Source organism: Triticum urartu, chromosome 4 (assembly GCF_003073215.2).
Source record: "Triticum urartu cultivar G1812 chromosome 4, Tu2.1, whole genome shotgun sequence".
Classification (NCBI taxonomy): Eukaryota; Viridiplantae; Streptophyta; class Magnoliopsida; order Poales; family Poaceae; genus Triticum; species Triticum urartu.
In genome coordinates, this window is record NC_053025.1 from 493,857,654 (window position 1) to 493,870,723 (window position 13,070).

General features: G+C 44.1%; 1 protein-coding gene across 1 annotated transcript; it reads right to left on the minus strand.

Annotated features, from left to right (window-relative positions):
- Positions 1–3,156: 3,156 nt before the first annotated feature.
- Positions 3,157–8,052, minus strand: LOC125552238 (uncharacterized WD repeat-containing protein C2A9.03-like). The gene is made up of 9 exons (XM_048715725.1): positions 7,676–8,052; positions 7,329–7,496; positions 6,800–6,886; positions 4,645–4,770; positions 4,455–4,559; positions 4,273–4,364; positions 4,075–4,180; positions 3,902–3,988; positions 3,157–3,825 (listed from the first exon to the last, which is right to left on the minus strand). The coding sequence occupies exons 1-9, from the start codon at positions 7,799–7,801 to the stop codon at positions 3,406–3,408; spliced, it is 1,317 nt and encodes a 438-aa protein (XP_048571682.1). The 5' UTR covers positions 7,802–8,052; the 3' UTR covers positions 3,157–3,405.
- Positions 8,053–13,070: the final 5,018 nt, after the last annotated feature.

Below are 13,070 nucleotides of genomic sequence, written 5' to 3' on the forward strand. Positions count from 1 at the left end.
ATCTGACAAGAAAATGGCGAACGAAAAAGAGGGCGAATAAAATGGCAAATTTTTGTGAAGTGGGGGAGAGAAAAATGAGAGGCAAATGACAAATAATGTAAATTGCGATGAGATGAGATTTGTGATTAGGAACCTGGTAGATGTTGAAGATCCTCCCCGGCAACGGCGTCAGAAATTCCTTTTGATGCGGCTTGAAGCTACGTCGGTATTTCTCCAAAGAGAAAGGGATGATGCAGCACAGCGACGGTAGGTATTTCCCTTAGTGATGAAACCAGAGTTATCGAACCAGTAGGAGAACCAAGCAACAATACGTAAACGACTCCTACACACAAATAACAAATATCGCAACCCGACATATTAAAGGGGTTGTCAATCCCTTTCGGGTAACGACGCCAGAAATTGGCAAACGGGCGTGAATAAATTGTAGTAGATTGATAGATCGAATACCAAATAAAATAAATAAGAATAAGTTACAACAAGGTATTTTTGTATATTTGGGTTATAGATCTAAAAATAAAAGTAAGGAAAATAGATCACAGGGGCGAATAATATGAGAAAGAGACCCGGGGGCCGTAGGTTTCACTATTGGCTTCTCTCGAGAAAAGTAGCAAACGATGAGTAAACAAATTACTGTTGGGCAATTGATAGAATTTCAAATAATCATGATGATATCCAGGCAATGATCATTATATAGGCATCACCAAGATTAGTAGAGCGACTCCTGCCTGCATCTACTACTATTACTCCACACATCAACCGTTATCCAGCATGCATCTAGTGTATTAAGTTCATGGAGAAACAGAGTAATGCAATAAAACGATGGCATGATGTAGACAAGATCTATTTATGTAGAAACAGACCCTGTCGTTTTATCCTTAGTAGCAATGATACAAACGTGTCGGTTCCCCTTCTATCACTGGGATCAAGCACCGTAAGATCGAACCCACTAGAAAGCACCTCTTCCCATTGCAAGATAAATAGATCAAGTTGGCCAAACAAAACCTAAATATCGAAAAAGAAATACGGTGCTATGGGCAATCATGCATATAAGAGATCAAAGAAACTCAAATAAATTTCATGGATAAAAAGAGATAGATCTAATCATATACTCAAAGTTCATCGGATCCCAACAAACACACCGCAAAAAGAGTTACATCATATGGATATCCAAAAGACCATTGTATTGAGAATTAAACGAGAGAGAGGAAGCCATCTAGCTACTAACTACGGACCCGAAGGTCTATAAAGAACTACTCACGCATCATTAGAGAGGCACCAATGAAAGTGGTGAACCCCTCCGTGATGGTGTCTAGATTGGATCTGGTGGTTCTGGACTCTGCGATAGCTGAAATTAATTTTTGTTGACTCCTCTAAGGTTTCTGAAATATTGGGGTATTTATAGAGTAAAGAGACGGTTCAGAGGGCACCCAAGGTGGGCACAACCCACCATGTGCTCCCCTTAGAGCAGCCCCCAGATGCTTCTTCGGCCCATTGGTTGTCTTCTGATCCTAAAAAATCCATAAAATGTTTTGCTACGTTTGGATTCCGTTTGGTATTGATTTCCCGCGATGTAAAAAACATGCAGAAAACAGCAACTGATACTTGACACTATGTCAATAGGTTAGTAAAAAAGATATATAATGACTATAAAATGGTTATAAAATATCCAAGATTGATAATACAACAGCATGGAACAATTAAAAATTATAAATACGTTGAAGACGTATCAGTGAGCAACAAAATTCAGACACACACATCACACACGATTCAGAGGAACAGATGTCACCTCAAAGCGACAAGATTTAGACACACATGACACAAGATTCAGACATACAACACACAAGATTCAGATAAACACACGGCGCCTCGGAGTAACAAGATTCAGACAGACAACACACAAGATTCAGCCAATTCACAACACAGGAGCAACAAGATTCAAACCAAATTCACGGCACAGGAGCAACAAGACTCGGACACACACAACACACCTCGAACACGCACACAACACACAAGATTCAGAGGAACACATGGTACCTTCGAGCAACGCGGGCAGAGAAGCAGCACCGGCGCTGTACTCCTTACTGTTCGTAGCAGTATGCTGGCCGCCGTAGCAGCAGCATCCCAACGTGACAGGGGTGGCCACGGCAGCACATAGCCAGCAACGCCTAGCGCATCACGGCATGGAACGCCGCAGGGGGCTTGGCGATAATGGAGTGCAGGCAGAAAGACTGGTTCCAGACCGGTTTGGGTCTTCTGCTAGCCATCACCCTGCTCGTCTCCTCCACGGCTAGCATCGATGATGACCAACGCGGCCGGCACAGTTGCTCGCCTTGCCATGCCCTGTTGCTACAGTCCAGCACAAGGCATCTCAACTTGTGTTGAGATGGCAAGATCATCGACGAGGTCGCCACCCTCGACAAGGAAGCTTCACGTGAGTCACCGATCGGCCACAAAGAGGCATTTGCGCGAAGAAAACTAAGGGATGGATAGGCGCCACAGTAAAATTTATCCTCCTCTACTCGGTTTAGTACTTCGGTTAGATGCAGCGTAGAGGAGTAAAACTGAGTTTATACTCTCTTACGGACGGATATGCGATCATATGCGATCGGTTAAAAATGCCCTTATTATATTGTTCAAAATGCCCTTATTATTTTATTCAATCTACAAACTATGCTCTGGTACACAAGAGCCAGCACACAGTTTTTGAACAACTCACTGTCAGATAAAAAAACAGATCAGACACTTATACTTGCACGCACAGATCAAGTATACTGTGTATTGAATTCTTCTTTAAGTACATTGTATTTACTTACTCTTTTTGTTTTAAAATATAATGCGTTCATGTTTTCAAGGTTTAATTTTGACCATAAATTTAACCAACGAGACCGACTACAATAGAAGCAAAAATTATATAATTAAAAACTTCTTTTGAATATAAATTCATTGATATAACTTTTGCTTCCAGCGCAGTCGGTTTCCGAGAGCCGAGAACACATTATATTTTAAAACGAATGGACTATTATACACTAGTAATAAGGGTGATTACAACTGGGATCGAAAACTTCAGGGTATGGACTTCAAGGATTTAACATCGGGGTTCATTTCTTTTGCGTCGTGCTCTATGTCCTCAGGGTTCAAAACAGACTTCACTCGGTAGAAAAGTGCATAGAACTCAATATATAAACAGACTTCACTCGGTAGAAAAGTGCACAGAACTCAATATATGACGAGGCAGTCGAGGATGCGAACCCCCTGTCGAACATATACAGTCACCTGTGATTTCGATGCAGAAAAATGTCGAAACACGGGACGCACTTCGCTCTACCCTACTCTCAAGCATATATATAGCAGTAAAAAAGGAAGTAGCAGTAGCACAAGATTGGCACGCGAAATACGCCGTACACTTCACAGATAGCAGTCGAGGTAGGCGTGACGGTGCCTCCTGCGGAACTCGAGCAGGCTGCCGTACGTACGGTCGGCGACGCCCACGAACAGCGCCTCCGCGCCGTCGTCGGGGCTGAAGGACACGCCGGCGATCTCTCCGAACAGATCGATCTCCTGCGCGCGGGCGTACCCGGCCGCCACGTCGTAGACGCGGACGAAGTCCGCCGGCTCGGCCGCGGCCAGGAAGCGGCCGTCCGGCGAGAACCTGAGCCCCCTGACGGCGCCGATCCTCCCCTCCAGCACCGCGAACGCCTCGGACGGGTTGCGCACGTCCCACAGCCGGCACGTCCTGTCCTGGTTGCCCGTGGCCAGCACGCGCCCGTCCGGGTGCCACGCCGACGCGAACGAGTAGTCCGCGTGCCCGCGCAGGCTCGCGATTTCCTGACCCAACGCCACCACGGTGAGCAGCCATTGTACAGAAATTCGAGCCGAATCGTAGCACATCTTCTCTGTTTACCTTGCCGGAGCCTGAATCGGCGATGAGGCAGTCGGAGCTATCACCGAGCACCGCGAGCAGCTTCCCGTCGGGGCTGACGGACATGTTCTGCACCATGAAGCATATGGCATGAGCAACCAAGACCGGCAGAGAACACCGCAGGCCTACCACCAGAAGCAGAGCAGGGTACTCACGTTGACGGACCACGCAAAGGGGAACTGGGTGAGCAGGCTGTACTTCTCCGTGTCAAAAGTTCTGACGACGCAGTCGTTGTTGGCAGCCATCACCCGGGTGGAGCCACTGTGCAACGAGACGATACGTGACGAACTCCGTTAGCAAATCATTTTGCATTCGGAACATAAATTGGTGCTGTATATAATGTGTTTGCTCACTTTGGTGATTTGTAGATCTCGACGGCGTTGGTGATGGACTTCTTGTTGCCGGCCAGGTTGGTACAGAACGCCACTCCGGGTTGATCAACATACTGACACAAACACACAATCGTCAGCTTAGACAAGAAGATCCAGAAGGAACAACATCCACAGGTCTGCACTGCGTGCCTACACCTCCTTACCTTGCATATCAACTCCCCATGGAAACCACCAGCCGCCAGGAGGTTGTCTTTCACCATCATGGTGCTGATCTGCACCCTTGACAAGGGCCCACCTCCCCGCATATCCTGCACAGTGTGGTCGCACAGTGGATCAGAGATTGATCGACATTCCGACGATCCAGGACTATCACATCGCTCTGAGGTAGATCACCTGATTTGGGCCTGCCACATTGAGCACTTCTTTTCCTCTCCGGAGTAGGGATGACCAATGCATCACAGAATAGTTCTGTGTCACGTACACATCATGCTTGGACGTAGCCCACAGGAGGTTCCTCAGCTGCACGTGGAAAAGTATACAGTCAGTGCATCTGTACCAGAATTATTCTTAAAACTCTGCAGAAATAGAATGATGCAAATGAGTGCCATTCCAAGTTTCCAACCCTAAAAAAATGAGTACCATTCTAGTCAGTGGTTGCTACCGCACTAAATTCTACGATAACAAACAAGAACGCCGATGGAGGACACAACAGTAAGCTTCTGTTAAAATTCACTCGGGTAATTACAACTATGTGATGCTACTGTTAATCTAGATCTCCTTCAGGTTAGTATGGAGCTAGAGTTCTGCAACCAAAGTTCATATAAGTTGTTAGTCTGAACCACAGACTCAAGACTCGAGGTAAATTGATTAAAAAACTCCAGGTAAACCAGTCAGTCCATACGCATTAGCGCACCAGAACAGTTAAGGACCTCTCTGGTTCGCAGGATTGTAAAAACCCAGGAATAGGAAGAACACGGTAATGGAATGTCATGCCCACTCGAATCCTACACGATTTGAGTTAGTTTGATTGCATCAGGAAAAATAAAGTTTTTTTTTCAATAGGTTGGAGTGGATGCTAGATTTGATTTGAGTTAGTTTGATTGCATCAGGAAAAATAAAGTTTTTTTTTCAAGAGGTTGGAGTGGATGCTAGATTTGATTTGAGTTAGTTCGATTGCATCAGGAAAAATAAAGTTTTTTTTAAAAGGTTGGAGTGGATGCTATATTTCCTATGAAATGTATTACAAATGTTTCTTAATAAAAAAAAATCTATAGGATTCAATCTTACGAATCAAACAACCAACATAGTATCCAGTCCTCGAAAAATTGTATGAAATCCTTTGAATCAAAGAGGCCTTACAAGGTCAAGGCCTGCCATATAATATACATAAGTCGTAACAAGGAGATCCATTTGCGCACCATTTTCATAGCATTAGGTATCATCCAACAAAAATATAGTATTCAATAGTACTCCCTCTGTACATAAATATAAGAGGGTTTAGATCACTTCTCTTATATTTCTTTACAGAGGGAGTAACAGTGAACCATAAGACAGTATGTAATGTATCAATCCTCTTCTCTTCTCTTGTGTAACCTGCAAAAGGGAATTCAAGGAGATTCTTCTTTGCCTGTCGTAGAACTTTCAACCATACCCATCTTCTATGGCGATTCACGATAATGCCGCATTCTGGGGATCCTCGTCCACCTGCTTGTAGACCTGATATTGAAAGGACCGAATATTGCAGCTGCCCTATTATCACAGTTTAATTGCTGACACCAAAACTACAGATCCATCTTAGGACCCACCCACCATATGCCCTGCAACAAATGTTATGCATGTATACACACAGAGGAAACATGAATAACGCGGAGCACAACGGTGAGAAAAATTGAGAGCTGTTTACACAACTATACTACGCCAAGCACGTGTGGTTTGAGGTTGGAGCCTGTTAGTTTCATTTTTCCTCCTTTTTTTTGCGGTGAAGAACCAATGTCATTTAGGAGTACTGGTTAGATCTGTACAAATTTGATATTTGTAGATTTAGGAAAAGTGAATTATGTCCGCGTGGCCAACAGCCTACCTATAGGCCAGATGACCAAACATACCCTAACAGTGACGAGGAATAAAAAACGTTTACCCATGAAACAGTGTTAATCAGGTTAATCATCCCTGTTAACAGACCAAAGAATTCCCTGACAGAGCTACTTTCGGCAAGTACAATAGCTACACACGAAGGCGAGCATGGAAACAGAAGAGGCGCGCCATGCATGACAAGATTTCATAATTTATGAACAGTGTGGTGACTGGTAAGTTAGCAAATACTAGTACTCCCTGCGATCCGATCCATATTACTTGTGCTGATTTAGTACAACTTCAGTACAAAGTTGTACCAATTTTCCAAATCGATGTCAGTTTGTCCATGCGAACAAACATAAATAATTTGTGGTGAAAATACAAAGGAAATAGGTTAAATCAATCTCGCAACAACTTTATGCGGGTGTTAAGTAGTCATATGCATGTGAGTGCCAAGGCTGAAAGAGATTGGTACCTGAAAGTGCACTATTGTTGGCTTGACATGTCTTGTATTCAAGTGAAAATCGTAGAAGGCGTCTCTTGTCTCCGCTCGTTGGCATTCCTATAAACAAAATGATGGTTTTATGATGGTCAATTTCCCTCATGAACTATAAACTAGTCAATTCTCTTCTTTCTGATGAAAAGGCAGTTGCTTGAAAAAAGAATCCCTCCATCCGAGTTTTTTTTTTTGCGAGAACTCCATCCGGGTTTGTTAGCCGACACGGATGTTAAGGTCTAAATTTGACTAACATAACATGTGTAATGTTCCATAAGAAATACTATGTTTACAAACTTTATTCAACGACGAATCTATAAACATATTTTTTTTTGCCGTGTAATACATGTTTTGCTAGTCAAATACTGTATAGAAGACAAAAAAGACCATACCTGACTAACACAAATGATAAACCAGCTGTTGCTTAACTGCTAAAAAGACTAATAAAGTGACAGCTATTGAAGATAACATAATTTACACACAAAAAGTGAGCAGTGCATCTTCTCACCTTTGCCAGTGCATCCCGCGGCCTAGCGAGGCTCTGGTAGTTCTTGTACTGTTTTAGCCTCATCTGACGGTACTGATCCCTGCTGTAGTTCAATCTCTCCCAGGGTATCTCCTGCATGTCCTTCCCTTGTCTGTACTCCAAGGCCGAAGTGTCGTTCATCTCAGTATTCTACGATCGGAAAAGGAAAAAACTGTTAGATCTTTCAACACCTTCACAGCGCTAGGCGTACAGCATCGCTCCTACTAGTAGAGAAGAAATTTGTGTAGTTTTTCCTCTGTCGTTCTAGCTAGCAGGTGATTGTGCTGCTCAGATTAGGCAGTGAACCAAAGAGGAGCCCGGCATCATACCAGCTGGTATTGGGAAGCGCCGCCGGAGGTTCGGAGCCCGTTGCCGCCGGCATCGTCGAACTCGAAGTCGTCGTAATCGTGGCCGGCGGCGACGAACTCCAAGTCGTCCTGCAGGTCGTGCGCCATCGGCGGACTGACTCGGAGTTGTAGAAGGGGCGAATCGAGCTTAAACAAAACCCCGACGAAACTGAATCAAGAGAGTATTTCTATCGGCCGGTTGGGTGGCAGGAATTGGGCGGAGTTGCGATCCTGAGCGGTGAGCAGAGCGGAGCAGAGTGGGGAAGCGTGATGGAGAAATGGTGAGCTTGGACGTCCCGGTGTTTATATAGGCGGCGGGTTGGGGCGGTGCAGGGTGGCGTTAACATGCGGATGGTCGCCGTTTACGACGGGCAGGCCCCGGCCGGAGAGTGTAACGGAGCTGTCTCTGCCTGAGGGGATGGACTGGACGGGGCACCAGGCATGCCTCCACGGAATCCACACGTCGTGTTGCATGGTTCTCCGCGTGCGCGGCTGTCGCGCCGCAGTCTGGACCTTTCAGGCGCTTGCCACGGGTCCACGACGCTTACCAGTTTGCCACGGGTCCACAATGCCTGCCCATTTTTAATACGGATCCCTACTCTGCCCAGTAGTACATCCGTCCGGATTTAACTTTTGTCAGGGAGAAAACATCCGTCCGGATTTAATAGTCACCTCAATTTCAAATCATATTTTAATCCTAATCTTAACTAATACTCTCTCTCCATCTCAACATAAGTGTCTTAATATTATACTAACTTTAGTACAAAATTTATTAAGTTTGAGACACTTATTTTAAGACGGAGGAAGTAAAATATACTTCATCCATTTCTAAATATTTAACGTTTTAGAGATTTTAAATGAACTATCACATACGAATTTATACACATATTTTAGAATGTTGATTCACTCATTTTGTTTCGTATATAGTCACTTATTGAAATCTTTAAAAAAACAAATATTTAAAAATGGAGTAAGTTTTTTCGAAAAGAAGAATACCCCTTTATGATTCACACAACCATCTTCATTATATTATTTAACAAATCTGACAAAACAAATACATGAATCAGTTTGAAGCCATCCTTTTGATGAACAATGTCGAAACACCTACTCGTTTGATGATGTGCCTTGACATCGCACCAACACACATCATCTAATCCGGAGCCTGGTCAAACGCCCCACGACGAGTTGATAACTAGTCTAGCCAACCCTCGGCACACACCGCATGCACACGCTCCTGAATCCGCCACTGCCATCATTCATCCTTCCAACTTCAGGAGAGATCAACGCATTGATCTTGTCATGCCCAACTACCATCAATGCCACCACGAGCCAGACAGCACCACCATCCCGTGCGCGTCCATCAACACACGTCCAACGCCGAGATCCCGTTGTGTCACACCACCGAGACCCGTCTTTGCCGACGTGGTAGATGTCACACCGCACAACCTTCTGATCTAGATTGCCGCCAATGCCAACCAAATGGTGTCCACAAGCCAACTATCTCCCAAGGCGGCCCCTTCGAGAAGGGAATGACGCCGAAGATGCCATCACTGCCCACCTCAGTTAAGGCTTTCACCCACGAGACACCCGAACGCCGCTTGTCGTCTCCCCAACCAGAAGGCCAACCGTTGCGCCACGCGAACGGCCATGGTGGCCATCGTCGAGAGCCCACACGAGACCGCCATCCCGCATCCCAACATGCCGCGCAGATGCCCGCGGGGCCCCATTCCCACGGTACCAATGTCGACGAAGCAGCGCAAGGCGCCGCCGCATCGGATCCGCAACCAAGATATCAAAGGGATCCCACATCCTCCGCCCTGGAGAAGAGCAGCGCCGCCGAAGCCCGACGATCCTAAAGGAAACGCGGCGCATGCCGGCGGGCAAGAAGCGCCAATGTGGGAGCTGCTGCTGGCGGCAGCTAGGTGACGGTGTCCTAGACTAGGGGGTACTAACCTAGTTGACCCATGCTCCTCAGGATGGGCTGGTAGGCCCTCATTTTTCTCAAGATGGACTCCGGGAGCCGCACCCCGGAGGCATGATCGAGACTGCATCTACCAAAGACTTGTCATATACTCCAAGATTTCTCCTGCCGCCTCCATGCCAAGATACCGACCTTGTAAACTCTAGATGCCCTACCTAGCGTGTATATAAGCCAGAGGGTTTAGCCAGTAGAAGGGACTTCAACACAATCTCATTCATCTAGCCCTAGGGTTAGAACACATCTTACGATCTTGAAGTAGATCAACTCTGCATTCGATACATCTCCATCAATATAAACAAGAGCATGACGTAGGGTTTTACCTCCATCAAGAGGGCCCGAACCTGGGTAAATATCGTCTTCCTGTTCCTGTTACCCTCGATCCGAGATCCACAACTCAGAAACCCCTACCCTGAGGTTTGCCGGATTTCACACTGACAGTAGGGTTACAACCGGGTCGCACGCTTTGAAGTGACACAGGAGTCGAGGGGGGGTGTTTTCTTCTCAACCACCCGAGTATGTAGCAAAAATAGTATCATTAGAAATTACATTCAAATACAAATTCAACAATATTTTATTTTATTGTTGCATGTACTAACATTTTGCTAGTCAAATATGTGGTCAAATTTTGACCCAAAAATTTATGGGGACTAATAACCCAGACGGAGGTAGTAGAGGCGTACGAACGACCTTCCCATGTCGTTTCCCTACAATTTTGTTGTTGATTGTTTGTTAATTTGTAAACGAGAGTGTTATCTGACGAATGTCAGCTAGAAAGGGGGTGGTAAGCGAACATTTTTATGGTAAGTTTACTTGATAAGGGATGGAAAATCCTGTCTTTTTTGCCGCAAAATCTCTCTTCTTCCCAGAATTTGTCATGTGTTTCTAAAGAAACTGCCAACCTCATACAACTAAACTTGCCAAAAACATTCGCAAATGCTAACCCCTCCTAGAGAACATTCGCCAACTATGTTCTTGGCTTCTCTTCTATGTCAAGAACGTAACTTTTCATAGTCTTTCATGTTTTTGGCTTCAGCAATTGTTATGACAACACCCTTTACTTCAAGATGTCCAGTAGCAAAGTAGGATATTCTTCAGTATGTTTGCAACAATTATTCTTGGCAAACATAAATCTGAGCAACACTACAAAAAGAATCCACAAGTAGTGGTTGGTGTCCGCACCTCCTAGAACTTCAGAGCCAAACCATAGTATTAAACTGCAAAAAATAATACAAAACTATGCAATGGAACTAAGACATCTACTTGCATTATTCGTCTGGAAAGCCATACAAAACAATGATTTGACCAATCAGCATTCAATATAGCACGAGGGTAGTATACGAATAATCCACAATACTAACTATAATGGTCTTCACAACCTTAATAGAAGGCAGTTTCGACGGTAATGGTAAAATGGCAGTGGCAGTACAAAACACTTCAAAGTTGCAGCACCGCAACAAAGTTTGTGGTTACTGGTGCAATATTCGATGGCATGAATACACACAAATAAAATATAAACAACAATAAGATATGAGGAAAATGTGCTGCACCCAAGAAGTACAAAAGTTCTCTTACATAAACAGAGGTCATAGTACTGCTGCAAAAATGCTTCGAAAGCTAATCTAACTTTTATATACATATGAATCTGTTAGGCTAGTCATAGTGGACAGTAACTTAGACTAGTAACATATGTATGTTATTAGTCTATGTTACTACCTCCATAATGGGAAGTGTCATAGGTGTAGTAACATGCATATATACATTTATTGCTTTGTAGACTCATTTTGCATTGGAAAGCGCTATGTAATGGTAACATATTATGTTACTCCATTTGTCTCTCTCCTCTTTAATTGCATGACACATCATCTTTTTTGCTTATGTGGCATGTATGTTACTAGTTATGTTACTCCCACTATGACTAGCCTTACTGTAATCGAGAGGAGAAGTAGAAGCAATATTTTATCAAACGCCCTATAGAGTACCATAGCCGGCTATAACAACTCTCACTCACATGTTTGTTTGTGCAAGAACATGATTCTACCATGGAAACAACAAACAAGGCAAAGAAAATGTCTTCATGCCAACTAAGAAAAAGGAAAATGTCTTCATTTTTTGTTTGCTCCTTATACTAGAAAAAAAATGCATGAATGCAAGAACTCTAACACAACGACGCATATTAATGGTTCTATGCGGTAATGGGAACTTGATTGTTTCCACATCCCACAAGCCCCCCCTCAAGCTCATCAAGTCACCGTGACTGCACGGGCAAGCCACATGAGACCATTAGTGATTTTGGAAATAAAACATAAATTAAGTAAGGGATAGGTTAGCTAACCTGATTGTTTCCAAGCTCACCATTGATAACCCACAAGTATAGGGGATCGCAACAGCTTTCGAGGGTAGAGTATTCAATCCAAATTTATTGCTTCGACACAAGGGGAGCCAAAGAATATTATCAAGTATTAGCAGCTGAGTTGTCAATTCAACCACACCTGGAAACTTAGTATCTGCAGCAAAGCGTTTAGTAGCAAAGTAATATGATAGTGATGGTAACGGTAACAAAAGAGTAACGAAAGCAAAGTAATGTTTTTGGTATTTTGTAGTGATTGTAACAATAGCAACGGGAAAGTAAATAAGCGTAAAACAATATATGGAAAGCTCGTAGGCATCGGATCAATGATGGATAATTATGCCGGATGTGGTTCATCATGTAACAGTCATAACATAGGGTGACACAGAACTAGCTCTAATTCGTCAATGTAATGTAGGCATGTATTCCGAATATAGTCATATGTGCTTATGGAAAAGAATTTGCATGACATCTTTTGTCCTACCCTCCCGTGGCAGCGGGGTCCTAAGGGAAACTAAGGGATATTAAGGCCTCCTTTTAATAGAGAACCGGAACAAAGCATTAGCACATAGTGAATACATGAACTCCTCAAACTATGGTAATCACCGGTAAGTATCCCGATTATTGTCACTTCGGGGTTAACGGATCATAACACATAATAGGTGACTATAGACTCGCAAGATAGGATCAAGAACTCTCATATATTGATGAAAACATAATAGGTTCAGATCTGAAATCATGGCACTCGGGCCCTAGTGACAAGCATTAAGCATAGAAAAGTCATAGCAACATCAATCTCAGACCATAGTGGATACTAGGGATCAAACCCTAACAAAACTAACTCGATTACATGATAAATCTCATCCAACCCATCACCGTCCAGCAAGCCTACGATGGAATTACTCACGCACGGCGGTGAGCATCATGAAATTGGTGATGGAGGATGGTTGATGATGACGATGGCTATGGATTCCCCTCTCCGGAGCCCCGAACGGACTCTAGATCAGCCCTCCCGAGAGGTTTTAGGGCTTGGCGGCGGCTCCGTATCA

Excerpts from the sequence above, each read along its gene's own strand:
- LOC125552238 (XM_048715725.1), bottom strand. The coding sequence starts at position 7,801 with ATGGCGCACGACCTGCAGGACGACTTGGAGTTCGTCGCCGCCGGCCAC. Across the intron at positions 6,887-7,328 it reads CGCGGGATGCACTGGCAAAG|GAATGCCAACGAGCGGAGAC; the intron begins GTGAGAAGATGC and ends TTTTGTTTATAG. Across the intron at positions 3,989-4,074 it reads CCTTTGCGTGGTCCGTCAAC|AACATGTCCGTCAGCCCCGA; the intron begins GTGAGTACCCTG and ends TTCATGGTGCAG.